Source organism: Lepidochelys kempii, chromosome 2, assembly GCF_965140265.1.
Source record: "Lepidochelys kempii isolate rLepKem1 chromosome 2, rLepKem1.hap2, whole genome shotgun sequence".
Classification (NCBI taxonomy): Eukaryota; Metazoa; Chordata; order Testudines; family Cheloniidae; genus Lepidochelys; species Lepidochelys kempii.
In genome coordinates, this window is record NC_133257.1 from 130,668,057 (window position 1) to 130,687,109 (window position 19,053).

Consider the following 19,053-nt stretch of genomic DNA (forward strand, 5'->3'; position numbering starts at 1 on the left):
GATGTAGTTAAACTGACCTAATTTTCTAGTGAAGACCAGGCCTCAGTTAAGAAGGATGTAATTGCAAATAATAAGTGAGATACCTTAGGGTTTGTCTACACTGGGAACTTACATCAACATAGCTGTGTCTCTCCAAAATGTGAAAAATCCGTACTCCTGCGATGGAGTTATACTGACCTAATCCCTGGAGTAGACAGCGCTGCGTCGAAGGAAGAATTCTTCTGTTGATCTAGCTACTGTCTCTCAGGAAGGTGGATTAGCTATGCTGATGGAGAACCCTTCCCACTGGCATAGGTAGTATCAACATTGAAGTGCTTCAGCAGAGGTCTATCGTTTCCTCTGGTACAATGAAGTCTGCTTAAAACAACAATCCAAGGGACTAAAAAAGCCTCCCTATTTATTATGGGATTTGGGTGTCATATTTTTCTCTGATTATATATAAGCAAAGTTCTTCTTGAATTAGACAAGATGGGCAAAGGGTGGCAGAAAGGAAACATTTATACCCATTTTGTTGATTATAAGCCAAGGCACAGAGATTCTGCAGCTTGCCCAGGGCCACACAGTGAAATCTTTGACATGGTGGGAAATTGGATCCATATCACCTGAGTCACAGCCCAGTGTCTTAGGCTATTGCCGAAGCTTGCTTAGGCAAGCCTATTGTCTATTTGTGTGGAAGCACGCTATTATGTGGGAACTCTTGGAGTTAGGCGCAATGACTCTCACGGCACGACTCTCAAAGCTCAGCAGTGTGCTGTTGCTATACCACCCTTTGACAGGGACAGGAAAAGCTTCATTATGTAAAGTGTCAGTTCTTCTTGCTGTGGAAATGGAGGTGGGGGATTAAGACCAAAGCCCATTTTTGCCCCCACTGGAGAGTCTAGCGCCAGTAGGGCTGCTAGAGTCATGTGGACTGTGCCCTCCTGAAGTATAGGAGCTGTAATTATGTCTAATCCTACACAGAGAGGCACAAGGGAGGTTTTATCCTTGCACCACCATGCAGAGTTAAGATCTAGAGGATCTTGGCTGGTAGACTATTTTGTTTTAATTTTTTACCAAGTGTTGGATTAAAAAAGCTGAGATAGCGTGTGAGAGAGATTTAGAACGCACTATGTTGTTGGGCGGCAGATCCTATTTTGGCCTTACTAAAGTACTTGACAATTTCTCATTATTATATTGAGTAAAATTAATTTTTCAACTTTGTGATAGAATATAAACTGATATTTTGTTCCTGGGTCAAAAAGAATGAGACCTGGTCGAATTATTTACAGTTCCAGTCCTTGTCAAACTGTGACAGGCAGATTGAAGCAGAATTTTTCTGTTCCCTACATGTTCTGATATGTCATTATCTAAAAAAAATGAGATGCTTTAAATGACAGCACTTTAAAATGAATGATTTGCATAACATGTTTTTAAATTCAGTGGTATGGGAGGAAAAGAGATATTGTATCTATTTGGAATGTAATTAGTGAAAAGAGTAATTAAAAAAAAAAAGAGAAAAATTGCATAGCTCCACATAATTCAAATATCAAAATCAAGGACTCTTAATCTACGCCGGCCCAAATTAAAAGACTTTTGCTACAGAACACCATACTATCTTAGTAGAATTTAACAAACAGAAATAACAAACAAACCAATAAAAGATTTATTTGCTACTTAGTCTCAATCAATGTCAAATTAAGCATAATTTTTTATAATCCCTTTAAAATCTTTGACTTCTACAAATGCAGTGGGTTTAAATCAATGTTGTATCAGTGCATGCTGCCTAGGGTGACTAGACGTCCCGATGTTTAGTTCTTTGTCCCGTGTCCCAACCGATGCATGGTCGGGACGCCATTTGTCCAGATACTGCAGCTTTGGCCGCTCCAGCCTTTTTTTCTTTTTGCTTCCCCCATGTGTCCCAATATTTTGTCCATTTCATCTGGTCACCCTAATGCTGCCAAGAGTGTGTTTACTGAAAGGGAGTCAAGGGACCGCACAATTCAGTGCAAGTCTCTCTCTCCATCTTCAAGTTAAAGGGATCTTTTCTTCCCTTGATGTGGGAAGCAAGGCTCCCATTCACATTAGTATGGGTTGAATATTTTGTCATGGAGATTCTGCTGGAACTTTCTCCTGAAATATAGTCAAGTAACATGCTTGCATTCTGCCAGGCAAGCCACAGTTTTCAACAAAGGTATATCTGTGGAAATACAGGAGAATTCTCTCCGGTAATCTGTGTCCCTACTTATCATAAAAAGAAAAGGAGGACTTGTGGCACCTTAGAGACTAACAAATTTATTTGAGCATGAGCTTTCGTGAGCTACAGCTCACTTCATCGGATGCATACTGTGGAAAATACAGAAGATGTTTTTATACACACAAACCATGAAAAAATGGGTGTTTATCACTACAAAAGGTTTTCTCTCCCCCCACCCCACTCTCCTGCTGGTAATAGCTTATCTAAAGTGATCACTCTCCTTACAGTGTGTATGATAATCAAGGTGGGCCATTTCCAGCACAAATCCAGGTTTTCTCCCCACCCTCCCCAACAAACCCACTCTCCTGTTGGTAATAGCTTATCACAGTCTGCATCCGATGAAGTGAGCTGTAGCTCACGAAAGCTTATGCTCAAATAAATTGGTTAGTCTCTAAGGTGCCACAAGTACTCCTTTTCCTTTTGTGAATACAGACTAACACGGCTGTTGCTCTGAAACCTTACTTATCATAGGGGAAACTGGGACTTCAGAGATTAAAAGGAGATGTTTTTTGTGAGTACCACACCTTTAAATATGTAGGAGTCTCCCTGTCATCCAGAGTGGTAGCTGTGAGGCAGCTGTCATTTTGTTTTCTCTTCAGATGCAGAATGGCACAGAGCAGATCGCTTTGTTCTTTCTCTCTCTCTCGAGTATTATATTTTTTCTCTATAAATCTCTTTGTCGTATTCCTTAATCTGAACTGAAACACAAAATGTAGTTGCCTTAAATGGCTCCCTACCTGAGGTAGGGAGACTTTTGTACATTTAAAGGTGCAGTGCACACACAACAGTATGACATTTGGAACCCTAAGACTCCCTCAGTGCCAACTGGCACAGGGTCTACTGTTCTGTAACAGCAACTCCTCTCAGGCCTGACAAACTCATTGCACCCAACATGCTGCTTTCATATTATTTATCCAAAAAGCGTGTGGTAAGGTATCAAACAAAAGCCAATGACACACTGGTTAATATCATTGTAAAATACTGTATAAGGAGTTGTGCATACACACTGAAACTATGCTTTAAAGTCTATAACAAGGCAAAGCTGGCAACAGGTTTTCTGCCTGACAAAGCATGTCTATTCACCTATCCCTATCTCTGCTGTAAATTAAGCATTACAAAGCCAACACAGTGGATTCTCCAATTACATGTGAAATTAAACAGGACAAATAGGTTGATTGTGTGTGTGGGGAGGGAGGTTGTGAAACAAACAGGAGTATGGGAGGACACCTTGGAGCCAACACCCAGGAAGAAAACCATGGGGGTCAACCTGTTTTAGGAGGAAAAAACAATGATTATTGGAAAATATAAGGAGACACACACACAAACATTTTGTCATCCATTCACAGAGGAAAGCCCTTGAAGTGTCTGGGGTATTCATGAAAACTTGGATCCTGGTTGTGACTGAAAACCAGCAGCTCTGTCAAAGGCTGAATCCTTGAGAGAAAATATACTGTATTACATGGGAAAGGTAACTATTGCTAAGTGTAGACCTAGGATTGCATGTTACAAGTTTTCTTTATATGTAACCTGTTGCTCTTGTTCTTGCTTACTAGCTCTTCAATCTTATCCATTGTTAATAAACTTATGTTCATTTCCACTATAAGTACATTCCAGTGCTGTCTTGTTATAAAAATGATCTGTCCTAAATTGTACTAGTCAAACTGTGTATACACTCTTTCATCAGTGACCGCTTACCTGGTAATTTCTATGAGTGTCCAATGACAGGGCTGAATCCTACTGAGGGAATGCTTTGGCGACTCGGGGGGCTTGTGTGCCTATTACTAAGCTGAACATAGAGAATGAGGTCTGCAGAGGCCTGGAAGACAGTGTTTGTGTGGCCAGAGGCTGTTGGTTTCAGGGAGCTGAGCTACAGCAGAAGCAAACAAGACTGCTTCGCAGTAAGGGGAGGTAGGGCTGAGGTGCCTCACAAATCTGGGTACTTCTGGAGAGTCATAACATCATTTCTCTTCAGGCACCTACATAGCTACAAGGATGCAAGCCTTGAATTTCAAGGTCATTTATTTACCTCTCCTGCTTAAATCTAGATCTGTGTAATACTACCTAGCTCTTATATAGTGCTGTTTCATCAGTAGATCTCAAAGCCTTCAGTCTTTAATGTATTTATCCTCACCACAACCATGGTAAGGAAGTACTATTCCCTCTGCCCTTTTTACAGATGGGAAACTGAGGCACAAAGAGGTTAAGAGTATTCCTACACTTCAATGTAAGCCTGTGCTTGAGCCCAGACTCATCTACACTGCAATTGTGCTAACCTGATGCTCTGATCCAGGGCCTCAGGACCCTGCAGGGCTGGAGGGTCCAAGCTCTATTGCTTTGCATCATAGATGAAGCCCCACTTGACTTGTGTCTGGGAATTATCTGGAAGCGTTCCATAATTCCATAGTACAACTTCCTTAGTCCTCTCTATCCCAACAATCTGAGACACTCTATTGAAAATGAAAGCCCCCCTCCCCCCTGGCAAATGGCAGTAGAGCAGGTGAGTGTTAACCCATTCTCTTCTGATCACCGATCTGTAAGCACACCATCAGAGAGCCTCCTGGGTTTGCAATGGAGAGTGAACCAATCAAGCCTTTTGCCAAGTGAGCTGTTTCCTGGTAACATGCAGGGTGGGCAGTAAAGTTTTCCCACAGTGCACCACACTCCTAGGGCTAGAGCAGCCACATTTGTGGCGGGGGGGGAAGAGGGGCGGGAACTAGGAACTCTGCGGTATGGTTAGTTTGACTCAGGTCTGCACACTGCAATATATACACCAGAGCCCTAGGTTTGAGTGCAGGGTTGAAAAGTCGTGACATAGGGTTCAAATACAATGTAGATGCTCAAGCTCAGGGTTCCCTAGCATGGGTCTGCTGACTCGAGTCCACAAAGGACGTCTGTGGCAGAGTAGGGAATTGAACCTGGGTCTTCCTCTAGGCTAGTTCCCTAACCTCTGGACTATACTTTCTCCCTTAGAACTCAGAATTTGGTCCATTAAGGAATTTTCACCCTTTGGTTGTAATAATCCCAGTTCTTCATTGGTTTACATGTGATCATTAACATTTCATATTTTTTTATTTATGTTAATAGATGTAAAAAAATTCTAGATCAGAGTGGAGGTCTCATGAATATTACTTTATCAGCTGAATTTATTATTTGTCAATACTTCATACACTGGACACATGATGTTATTCCAAAATAATATTAGCAGCATATTTTAGTGGCCTAATCCTGCAGCTTTAACAGAAGTATTCCCACTGAAGTCAACAGTACAATTCATGTGAGAAAGGAAAGGATACAGGATTGGGCAACTTTTATAGGTGGCCTAAGCAGTTAAATCTAATGGAAATAATTGTTTCTGATCATGACCCATTATGAGATGATGTGCAAAATCTCACACAATCTATAATTACACATAATTTGAAATCTATGTACCTGCCCATTGTTGTTAATGATATTTTCTTTGTAAAACCTACATAGTTAATAGATTAGGAATGAGGAAAAGAACATACGCTGACATGATTTTATATCTTATAGCTTAAGGCATCCATACAATATCATTCTGCAGAAAATGGGTCTCCTTCACACAACTTTGAAAGAAATCGGATTTTGTAATTTCAGTACATGATCAAAAAGACATCATTTTACAGTGAAGAAACCTAACTTGGCCAGCAATTTACTTTCAGTAGCAACTTACACTACTGTATTCCTCCTTGTTCCTATCTTCATGAGCAACTGCAAACTCTTTTCACAAAGAAAATCATCATAAATATCAATCAATTGAAATCTGTCTTCTAAACATGTGTATTTTAAGTTTTCATTATAGATTTAACATGTTTCATATAAGAGCTTTGGAAGTAGCTCCTATATATTTCTATTATATTCACTCGGGCCTTATATTTACATACATAATAATTTAATGTCTTCATAATTTATGTATGTGTTACAGCAGGAGGCATGCTGTAAAATTATATATATTGCTAGTATTTGGGACACAAAAAAGTGCAGAGGAAGACCCAGGTTCAATTCCCTACTCTGCCACAGACTTCCTGTGTGGATTCAAGCCGTGCTTCAGTTTCCAATAATTCACTTTAAACTTGGGGTTGGTTTTAAATAAAACACATGAAACAATCTTAAAACCTATTTTTGTTTTGTTTTAATTTTTCCCACCAGGCCAGGTGCAGTCTGACCTAGTTCTGATATTCATACAGTGAATTCTGTTACAATAAGGAAAGAACTAAGCGCATTATTACTAAATAAATAATTGTACTGCAGCTCTACACTTGCCATTTTAATTATGGCAAGGTCAACAGGTTTTCTGTAGACCCAGGCCATAACAAACAACATAAACATGGAATTCAGTTTTAAATTCTGATTTAGTACATGCACTTTTTTCAAATAAGAAATAAAAATTCTTTGCAGGGTGATATTTTCTGGTCACAGCTGTGACTTCCCTCACCCCCACCCCCAGCCCCTTTTGAGTATCGTAGCCATTCCTCTATTTCTCAGCTTTAACCATCAGAATTGAGTTCTTCCCTACCCACTTGAAATCTGGCTAAATACTATGACAGAGCTGAATGAGGCCTGATCTTCCATAGGTGTAAATCAAATAGTCTGATGTCATTGAAGGTACTGATTTATATAAGGTGAGGATTTGGTCCTGACTTTTCAGCCACAAGGCAGTGTATCATAAATTGCAGGCCCATGGTAGTGAGAATTTTGGACAAGGCCCCATGTGCTCCACAGCATGCTGTACTTAATTCTTTATTAGATCCCTGTTTTCTGTAGTACTTTTGTGTGGCTGACTGCTAATTTTGGTGGCTATTTCATATTAATGGGAAAAAAAGAGGTTTTTTTTTAAATAAATAATTATGAAACTCATTAATGCAATGAAATTAGGAGCCCCTGTGTAAATTATTGCCATTACATCCCCACTTGGAGAAGTCAGGGAGATCATTGCAAGATGAGCACAAATGCTGGATGTTCTGCTGAGATCATCAAAAGTGAACTAGTTAACAGAGCGTATACTTAAACGGGTGGTGGAGGAGGAGGCGTGGGGAGTGCAAGTATCTCTTTGCTGTTAGTGGTTGTAATGAATGCACAATGGCCTTTTGAAGGTTCCTCCCCTCCCCCCCAAACCTAATCTCAAGAAGAGATAAGCACCTGCCATTTCCCACTGACTTCAGTGGTATCAGACCCTTTTCAAGCTGGTTGTAAGCCAGCACTGAAAGCTTGAGTTGATGATTGGTTATTTGTACAGCATCAGAAGCAAACAGCCTAGGTCAGACTGCACCTGACCTGGTGGGAAAAATTTAAAACAAAACAAAAATAGGTTTTAAGATTGTTTCACGTGTTTCATTTAAAACCAACCCCAAGTTTAAAAGAGAATTATTGGAAACTGAAGCATGAGGCTTGACTCTGATCTTGCTGTACACCACTGTACAGAAATGTGCATTGATTCAGTGAAGTCAGTGGAATTGCATTGTTGCGATCAGAATCAGGCCTTTGTCCTGCACTCAAAGCCCACATGGTGCTGCCTCCTCTTTTATCTCAAGATAGTTAAATTTAGCAAGTAAAACTTCAGAGCTCGTAAAGGTACCTTATCTTGTAGGCAACAAATCTATTTATAAAGTTATCTTGTCCGACTGTAAAGATTTTCAAATAAATTAGGTTTGTGCTGATGGGAAGATGTTGCTAAACACGTGCGATAGTCTTCCACTTGCAGCTGCATCTTACAAAGAATACTGCATTACACATATTATAGTGCAGTCATTGTGGCCCTGATTCAGGAAAGCATTGAAACATGTGTAAGTCCATCCATATGCAGCACAATACTTAATTACATTCTTACCTTTTAGCATGTACTGAAAAATAAGCATGTGGCCAAGTGCTGTCCTGAACAGAGGTATTTCCTGAACTGGTGCTTATTTTAGTGACTAGCAAACCATATTGGAATTTTCCATTGAAATGTGTCGTTGTTGTTGTTGTTAAATATTTATATTGTCGTAGTGCCTAGAGGCCTCAACCATGTCAGGACCCCATTGGGGTAAGTGCTCTACAAACACATAGAAAATTAATCCCTGTTCCTAAACACTTACATTCTGAAAGACAAGACATAAGAGGTGGATGAGAAAAACAAAGGGAGTCAGGGTGACAGCAAGGGAGATGGGAATGACAAAAGTACACAAATCTTAGGATCAGTAAGCACAGCTTGCTACCTGACTAACCAGAAATAGACTGAGGCAGTATTGCAAATTCTTGACATCTTTGGTAATTTTTTTCTTAAAGGCTCAGCTCCTGGAGTCATGAGATTAAGTTATGGGACTTCTGGCTTTAATTATAAACTATATAAAAATTCTAGCCTTTACGACTGCAGAGGAAATCTTGGGAACATGAACTCAAAAGGCTGAAAACCAAGATGACAAAAAGAATTCAAAGCTTATTAGAAATAAAAATAATCCAAAGCTTATTCTTTTTGAAGCCATATGAATTGTAAGTCTATCACATGATTTTTGAACACTTTGGTTGGTAAGACTACCACACTCATTTTCATGGTAATTACCAACTACTCCATCTCATGGTCAAATCTCTCCATCACTACTCACATCTACTGGATTTGAGCTGAGATGAAAGTACCCCTAACAAATCTTATTTTTTCAACTAGAGATGAATGTTGGTATGGATTCAGATAAATCAAGCAATAAATGAATGTGTCACGGCTGTATTACTTGAGTACAGTAAAAATAATTTACTACCAGAAGTAATTACATACTTTATTAAAATAGTATTAGTAAGAACTAAGGCCAGATCATTGTCTCTCTGTGTGTGTATAAATGTGTGTGTGTGTGTTCCAATTTGAAATAAATGAGGAAATCTAGTTACAAAACCAGAGTAGAGTTGGCTAGAGTTTGGTATGGTTTCTTATCTTGTTTGTTTGTTTTTTACTCTTTATATATTTCACTAGTGCTGCATTTTTTCATTTAGAGGTACATTTTTCATGTTTGTGGGTAATTATATTTTCATAGATTCTAAAGCCAGAAGAGACCACTGTGATCATCTAGTCTGACCTCCTGCATAAGACAGGCCATAGAACTTCCCCAAAAGAATTGCTAGAGCAGAGCTTTTAGAAAAACATCCAATCTTGTTTTATGTAGAACAAGTAAAATATGTATTTTTAGAATGTGCTATGACATGCATTATTGCTGCATGCTCAATAATGCAACAGAATGTAACATACTTGTGATTATGGAAAACATAGGCTCTAACGCTGAAATCAATGAGACTCCACAGTGGGTTCATGGGCCCATAAAGGTCCATGGTAGCTGATACCTGTGCAGTATCAGGGCCAGGTCAGATCAGGTATAGTGCTGTCTCTTCCTAATGTCTTTTTTTTGTAATCAATACTGTTATTAAAAGGCAACTGCAGTCCTTAATGGAAAAATCGGGGATAAATTGGTATACTTAAATTATATATACTTATATATAATATATAAATTAATATATATTATATTAATTAATATAATTTATAATTGCTATGATTTAATTATATATATATTATAGATATATATTAAAATATATAAATATATAATATATTTCCAATTTCTGCAATGGCCGTCGCTCACATAGCCATCTACTTCATCATTTTACTCGTCATTACACAACCATTAATTTCCCCATTCCTTGACTTACACAGCTAACTATTTCATGCTTCTACTCAAGCCACCATTCCTTATTTTCGTCACTAAGCTTCAGTTATGTTGCTTTGGTTACTTGGACTGGCATGGTTCCACAGCTTATTAAAGAAGTGGGACAATGGAGATATAGAGCAAGGAGGAAAATACCTCTGTGTGTGTGTGTGTGATATATCTATATCTATATCTATATCTATATCTATATCTATATCTATATCACATATGATATCTATCTATCTATCTATCTATCTCACATATGATATATAAAAGAGAGTGGGGAAAGGAGGATCCAGCAGAAGGGATTGTGTAATAAAAAAAAAAACAAAAAAAACCCCTAGCAACAAGGGGCAAAGACTGAGAAGATTTAGGCATGGGCTATATAAAGAGGAGGTCTGCACTCACGTGTACAGGTTAACAATGAAGAGGATACACCTAACATACTATTTTGCATCCCAAACCTGCACTGTAATATAGCATCAAAAAGAGTTATTTGGCTATAGGAATTTTTCTCTGTACCCTTAGATAACCTTATGAAATTGGCTAATATAACCTTGCATATCAGACTATAACAAAAACTGCATCTATTAGTTTGGAGACTGATTTAGGTGTTTTTTTTTTCTGCATTTAGAGCTTTCTTTTCTTTTCTTTTCCTTTCCTTTTCAGAACTGTTACTGAATTCAGTAGGCACACAAATCCATGAGGAACTTAATTATTCAGCATCCATATTGCAGCTCCTGAGCATTTTGTAAACTACATATAATCTTGGCAAGAGCATCACAGGCCTTGCACACCTTACAAAATGTGTAGGAGTCTATGGACAACTTAATTATTCAGCATCTGTATCACAGTTCCTTTGCTTTTTATGAAGTGCATTTGGCCTTTTGCCTACCTCAAGAAATGTGTACTGATCCATGCAGATTTGAAGTTGTGTTGACTTTCTGAGAGGATTAAAATAAACTATTCAGATGTCATGAATGGAGCAAGACTACATCTCCGAGGAACAAACATCCATATTACTGCCTGAAGACTATTTGGCAATTCTGCCACAACTCCTGTGCACCTTATGAAGTATGTAGGGCTGACACACTTGCTGAAGTTTTATGTGCTTTCCAGTGTAATATGTCCCATAAAGTGTGCAGGAATAATTAACATGCTGAATTATTAAGTTGTCTATGAACAGGTATGGACTTTGTAAGGCTGTGACACATTTGTTAAGTTTCTGAAGCAATAAGGTTCTCATTCAGCAAAGTACTAACACTTTAAGAAAGCTGAAGTCCGTCCTTGCTCAGTAAAACACATAAGCATGTACTTGTTTTACTGAAGTCAGTGAGACTTCAGCATGTGCTTTACTGGGACCTAATAGTCCATGATACTCCTGAGAGATCCATAAGATGCCAACTGTTTGTTCTTAAGTTCCTATTCCAGAACATAATACTCCAGCACATCTACTTTTTCTCAGATGTTATGAGTGTTCTTGCTCTTTTAAAGTTCAGTCTTGCCAAAAATCACTGTGTATGGAGGAAACATGTAACTGTTTTCCAGTAAGGGCATAAAAGGTATTTCTAAAAGTTAAACCGCTTGCATTTTGCAAAAGAAGGGATTGCTCCTTCATTAGGTTGTTTGGGACTGAGCTTGCTTCCAGGTATTCATGTTGCTTGTTTGGTAGCAATCACATGAGGTATAACCAAGGATATGTATTCACATGGGGTTAAAGGATATGGAATACCAAAGACAAAATCCTGACCCTTCTAGATTGGAGATTCCTTCTTTAGAAGGATAGCACAAATTCATTAACAGAGGCAGCAGCCAGAGACGTTTTTCACCAGTCAAGCCTTGACAATGTTCTACTGAAGCTAGGAGATATTGTAGAAGAACTTGATCTCCTGCCGCAATTAATTTCATCGGATGACTGTATGGTGCATATGACTGTGGATTCACTGTTCTAGCAGTCATGAAGTCAAATGCCATGACTCTGTTTTCAAAGGGAGTGAGCAGTTGTATGACCAGCCATTACATTTACTGCTAAGATAGTAGTAATCTTCTCTCATTTTTAAGGTCATGAGCTAATTGCCTGTGAGGCTCAGAAAAATAAATTCTCCCAGATAAACTCAATGTACATATGCATTACATAGGTGACTGTGTAATGTGGTGATTTTCACTTCCTCTGAAGCAAAGTATTAGCTACAAGATAGCAGCCTAAGGTGGGATGCTAGAGTGGTTGAAGAAAATCCTGATCTGGTTTGGCAAATCCTCTATGGAAGATATTCACTCTGTTTAATGGGGTTTATTATAAAATAATAAATTGACAAAGGATAATCCATTTATTTCTAAGTACATTTAGCAAAGGCACTTAACAAGTGTCTCCATGATAGCAACTGTATACAGCTGATATTTTTAACAGCCAGTTCACCAGTGGTACATGTCCTTTTGTTGCATATATCAGTAGATTATGGTATGATGTGTGTGTTATGATAAGTGATAGATTCTAGAGTTCCTTTTATTAACCATTGTCTTTATTTGCTGTCATACAGAGCAATATTCATGATTTTCTGCACTAACAGTGTTTGTTGTAAGAAATCTTTAATTTTACATATGGGAAAGATTTGCCTAAACAACAATGTGACATTAAAATTTATCTCTATGTTACTGGGATACACAGAGCAAGAGAGCTAATTTGAATGAATAATGCTGGGTATGAATCCTTCATGTGTTCAAAGCTTCATGGCTTTTTTAATACTTAAAAATTACAAAGAAAACATGATAGCAAAGGAAATTGGCATGGATGTATAGTCACTGTATAGTAAATTCAGGTCACTCTAATATTTAAACAAAGCTGATGCTTTGAGTTAAGATTTGGGGGGAGGGGTCTATTCTCCTTCCCTTTAGCTTTGCTCAAAGAGCAGAAAAGCAGGAGATAGAAAATAAGTAAAAGCCACAAGAAAAAAATGGAATGAAACAAAATTACTGTTGCACACAGTGATAGAAAAAGCACGCTCTCAAATTTTATGTGCACTTTTCAACTCTGACAAGACAAGGATAAATATCTTTTCAGTGCAGTACACTTTGAAACATATAAATCAGATACAGAATAGCAAGCACTTATTCTGTAGACTAAATTGCTTTCTGTAAAGTTTAAAGCAATGACAGTCAAGATCAGCCTGTACTCTTGTGCAAACCCTGCAGATCCTAGTTTTCTCTCTCTCTCGGCATCTGATTTTCACGCACCATCTGAGCTGACTTGGGGAGCATCAACAATAACACCACCACCAATAGCAAACAGCTGTCTGGATGCTGCAGATCTATAGCTCCATCACCTACACAACTGTGTTTTTGTTTTTTTAAATAGCTTGTTATTTGAAATCTAAGTGAATTTGGAACTCAGATAGTGGTATTAAGGCTAGGTGATGCTGCTCCTTAATGTGCTTTCTCTTTTACTGCTGGAGAATTTGGTTCAGTTGAGATTAGTGATTGTTTATCATATTTAGGGAGATGCTGTGTATCTACAAATCACCCCATAATTTGCATAGCTCAAAATAGACTGAAAGTAAGTGCTAGGTCTGCCCGTTGCCCAATGTTGGATTTCATCAGCAAAATCAAATTATAAAACAGCTTGATGAAATAAATGTAATTGGCCTGATCCTCAGCTAGTGTAAAACAGCATCACTCTATTGAAATTGATGGAGCTACACCGACTGGTGATCTAGCCCATTGCTAGTATGGAACGCAGTGAACATATTTTTGACAACTGAACTTGTAATGCTGCCAAGTATAATGCTTGCAAGGCCTATTGCATGTGAACGAACCACATTAATTTGCGGCTGTGCTTCTCTTCCAATATAAGCTTCTTTTCACTCGACCATTCTCTCAGAAACCTTTATTCCCCCCCCACACACACACCCCTGGCCGCCATACTTTATATTTTTCTCCCATGGCCAGATTTCTGCTCAGCAATTTTTCATTCCTCTCTGGTAGAATGGAGACTCATAGCTACCATGTACTGTGATGTCTGATCCATTATTAGCCTGTCATGGATTCTCCAACTGGCAAATAGGAATTACAGTCAGCCATCCCTGATCTAAAGCCAGAGGAAGTGGAAGAGAAATTATGGTTGGTGTGGCCTTTGAAACTAATACCTAAACTGTATTGTTAAATGTATTCACCTAAATTTGGGTTATTGCTGATTATGTACTCTAGCATATGACTTTTACAAACAAACTCTGTATTTATGGATAATCTAAGCACTATACCCAGATGTACAGACACTTTTCTCAACCTGTGTATTACATAATGTTTTTTTAACATTAGCTTTAATAACATGTCTATACCTAGCACACAATGGGAGGAACACCATGCTAAAGTGGTGAGGTAATTTAAACCCCACCTATAGGGTAGCTAGATGCAGGGTCAGGTACCCATTACCTCAGAGAAGAGCAGGGATGGGCTAAAAAAGCTTAGGAAGGGAAAACTGTGTGTGAGTGCTCTTTCTATCCCACAAACCATGACCTCCTCCTGAGTCACAAGGACCTAGATTCAATTTCAAGAGAAGAATGGGCTATAAATGTTAATAAATGTCTTTACCGCTTCCTTTGTAACTCAGCTTCTTGCTCCATTACTGAAACCATTTAGCTAGTTCTCAGTAATGCATTTTTGGTATAATTTACTTTCACTTTCCATGTTTTCTCTATTGTGTTTTGCCTTCTACAATGCATAATATAAATAAAGCCGATAGCCATAATCTCCTGAGTGCACCGTTTAAGGAAATGCACTCTGAGGCATCTTGAAAGCTCTTTTCCAGGCTATGTCCATTACAGCAGATCTGCTTACCCCTTATTAGATGGGACTAGGAGCATCTAAAATGTCCCCCCTTGTTTAAGTCTATGGCAAACCTGGGAGTTCATACTACTGTGACATAACTTTGGGCATCTGTTAAAGTTTTCTAGCTTCATCTTACATATGAGTGTGAATCCGATGTCAGCATGTAGAAAAGAAACCTGATGATATTATTTATTGTTACTATTGTGGTAGTTCCTGTCCCCACAAACAGGAATTAAAGCCCCATTCTATTTGGCACAATTCAAACAAATACCAAAAAAGATGGTCCTTGACCCAGAAATCTTGCAGTTTGGGTTTTTCTCCCATTAAGAACAAACAATTACCATTCCAATGGGCTAGCAGATGTGTGGAAATGTGAGGCAGAAACTACTGAGTTTTCCCCAATTTTCCCTCTGAGGGCAGCTCTATACTACAGATTTACAGTGGCATGACTGCACTGATGCAGCTGCACTGCTGTAGCACTTGTAGTGAAGATGCTCTAAGTCGATAGGAGAGAGTTCTTCTGTAGGCTTATGTCACGGAGTCCCCAGGCAATGCTCTGGAACTGCTCCCTACGAAGCCAGGCAGGACTCTGGTGAAGTCTGCTCTCTGTGAGCAGACTGTCTTCAGAGCAAAAAGCTCACACCGCTTCCACCTTCCTGGGTCTGACCTCAGAGCATTCAGCATCCTCTGCCCCTCCGTGCACTTCCCACAGCAAGTCCCCCCAGGCGGGGTCCTGGGGAAGCCAGAGGGCCCTGCACCCCAACTTCGCAGTCAGATGTGACTCTTAGCCAGCCAGTAAAACAGAGGTTTATTCGATGACAAGAACACGGTCTAAAACAGAGTTTTTAGGTACAGAGAACAGGACCCCTCAGCCAGGTCCATTTTGCGGGGCAGTGAGCCAGACAACCATGTCTGCACTTCACTCCACGTCCCCAGCCAGTCCAAACGCAACTCACCCTCCAGCCCCTCCTCCTCTGGGCTTTGTCCCTTTCCCGGGACAGGAGGTCACCTGATTCCTTTGTTCTCCAACCCTTTAGCTATCACCTTGCAGGGGGGAAGGGCCCAGGCCATCAGTTGCCAGGAGACAGAGTGTTGGCTATTTATAAAAGGTACACTGGCCCTTTTTTCTGCAACAATTACACCCCCTTATCCCACCACCTAGAGACTTAAGAAAGGCATAAGGGAAATTGAGGCACCCCTACAATATTCAGAGGAAACATTAAGAACAGTCCCACTTCGTCACAGCTTACTAACTCCTCCTCCACGAGAGATGGTAGTTATGTCAGTGGGAGAAGCTCTCCCACCAACATAGCGCTGTCCACACCAGTGGTTAGGAAAATATAACTGTGTTGCCAGGGTGTGGATTATTCACATCTGAGAGACATAGTTATACCGAATTAATTTTGTATTGTAGACCAGGGCTCTGTGGGGAAAATCACTTAGATAAGGTCTGCACTACCACCACTTATCCTGGCAAAACTTATGTTGTTCAGGGGTGTGAAACCCGCATCCCTCACCCCCACCCCCCCAGAGCAACATAAGTTTCGTCGGCATAATGTATGCACAGTATGCACAGAGCTGTGTCGGCAGGAGAGCTTCTTCCGCCAACATAACAACCGCTGCTCATTGAGGTGAGTTTACTAGTTTCTCCTTAAACCATCGCTTCTGTAAATCACCAGCACATTTGAGCACTTACAATAAAACAAAAGTAGGTGTTGGTTTTTTTTTTTGGTTTTTTTTAAAGAAAGTGTACAGATTTAACTAGAAATGAGAGAAAATGATGGAAATAAATGGTTACAATACAAAGCAAAATAAAATAAAGCAAACTGGATCTACATGTATCAATAGTTACCTTTCCTATCTAATAAAGTAGGTTTCCCCTCAAAGTTCAGTCTATTGCAGAGTTGGCTGGTTTCACGGGAACAAGAATACAAATATTCATGATTCTCTTCCCGCCCAATGCTCCACAAGGGGCTTCCCCATTCCAGCAAATGGATCCATAGTGCTTCTCCCTCCCTGTGTTATACTGAAAAGAGTCTTTTGTTTACAGTCACAGACAGGGTGAATCTCTCTCTTGTTCTAAAGTTCTTTTTATCTGCAAGTTGTTTTGATTGTTTGCCATTTACTGGGAAACCGCCAGAGGCAAAATCCTAGTATCACACAAGGCTAAACAATTGAGCTTTGCGTTGCGTCACTAGCTAAATAGGGCAGGGGGACAACTTCTCCCTGCCCAAAAGGGCTATCACCGAGGCTAGTTATCCACTACTGACTAATTTTTACTCCAAGTCCACAAAGCATATTTTATTTTATTCCTAAAAATATTACCCAGACATACATCTTGCAATGATTCTGAATCTGGACAAGTTACAAGCTTTCCGTAGATACTTTATGGGTAAATATCCTGTAAGATAGGTGTTTGGTGTAGTGAGATTGTCAGGTCTGAGGTGAGAGATGTTTGCAAAGAGCAGGGGGCCCTTTGCCACGGGGTTGCTGTGTCACAGGGTATAATGAAACTACTGTAGTTCACAATAGGGAGTGTACTAAATGATTAATATTTGAACATTGAAATCAATGGGGTGGCATGGGTGTAAATGAAGGCAGAATCTGACCTTGAATGAGTTCTAATTTCAGCTTCCTGGCTTCCTTAGAACCAAGTTATAATACCAAATTCAAAATTGAATTCATTATGCCTTTTAAACCAAATTTGGAGTTTAAAACAAACCTATCATCTAAAAGCAAAACTCAGTCAAACCATCTGCATGTGTGTAAAAGCCAAATTAATGTTATGTGTTTGACACAAAATCACAAATCAGCTCACGTTTGCTCTAAACTTGGCTCAGGTTTGCTTAAAGTGGTAGCAACCTTCTGATGAACTTGGGCTTAGGTTTAAATTTGTTGTCAAATTCAAAACCTGGTGCATTGGAGCTTTTATGGCAAGGAATTTGCATGGCTCTAATTAGTTAGGATTTTGAAATGCTTCCTTCCTAGATATTAGTAACTGATAAAAATTATCTTTGGTATATTGCCAGCCATTTCCTCTTATACCTTGAAGACATTAAGAGGGCACAAAATAATCTAGCTGTCTTCCAGCACAGAATGACCCATTAATATTTTTCTCTCCATTCCCCTCCCCTTCTTTTTTCTGTTAAGCTTCATTCTGACTTGGACAAGGGAGCGGGCACTGTTAAATACACCCTCTCAGGAGATGGAGCTGGCACGGTATTTACCATTGACGAGACCACAGGGGACATACATGCCATAAGGAGCCTTGATCGAGAAGAAAAGCCTTTCTACACACTCCGTGCTCAGGCTGTGGACATAGACACCAGGAAACCACTGGAGCCTGAATCAGAGTTCATCATCAAAGTGCAGGACATTAATGATAATGAGCCAAAGTTCCTAGATGGGCCGTATGTTGCCAGTGTCCCGGAAATGTCTCCAGTGGGTGAGTAAGGAATATATACCCCTTGATAACTAACTAGATCCTACTTACTGGTTTTCAATGTTAATTTCCTACAGAGGAAGCTGCAGGGGAAATTTAGCTCCTAAAATTCCTGGTTAGAACACCGAAAATTGCTGGGTTTGTTCTTAGGGATATACATATTTCAATTTTATTTTAGCATTATCTTCTTACATTCAAGTCTCTTCTCTTCCCCACTGTTAATGTATAAATGGCTACCAAGGGATTTAAGTTATAGCCTGCACTGGGAAGGATTTGGGGTAAGTATGTTTAGGGCTGTACAGCAGTAGGAGCCAGGATAACTCAAACAAAATGGGTCCATGGGCTTTGGGAGGAATGCAAACAGGAAGGATGTTTGCACATTGTGGTGTGCTCTCTCCTTGCACCAGCTCAGCTGTCCAGGGCAGAGGCTTAGCACAGAACCATGGCACTAGCCTATCTGCTCTACGCGGTGGTGCTAGATTCACACAATTTTTGCACTCAGGTGATTATGAAAGGTGCCTGGGCATTGGTACAATGGGGAAAAGACTCTTGGTGCCTGGTCCCCACTACTTTGTGCATCCATTAGAACAGCCACAATCTGGCTCTTAAATGGTTACAAACTGTGCTCACATCAAGATCAGCTATCCACACAACCTGGGGATAGAAACAAGGATTTCAGTTCAAACAAACAACAAGAACCAATTTCTCTCCCAAGGTAGTACTACCTGACCAACAACCATTTTGCTTAGTTCTGATTTATGGGACAGGGGGCAGAAGCTTTCACATATCCATGTCTAGGGTGCCTGGTTGCTGCTGTTTATTACCCTCTTTACTGACTCCAAAACTGCTTTCCCTTTTCCGGGCACATTCACAAATCA

At 39.6% G+C, this 19,053-nt stretch overlaps 1 protein-coding gene across 1 annotated transcript in view; it reads left to right on the forward strand.

The window, feature by feature from the left end:
* CDH12 (cadherin 12) overlaps nucleotides 1–19,053 on the forward strand; it is a 206,578-nt gene that overhangs the window by 37,918 nt on the left and 149,607 nt on the right. Inside the window, exon 2 of the mRNA XM_073329466.1 lies at nucleotides 17,884–18,178. Coding sequence (XP_073185567.1) covers nucleotides 17,884–18,178 — 295 coding nt within the window. The remainder of the gene's footprint in view (nucleotides 1–17,883; nucleotides 18,179–19,053) is intronic.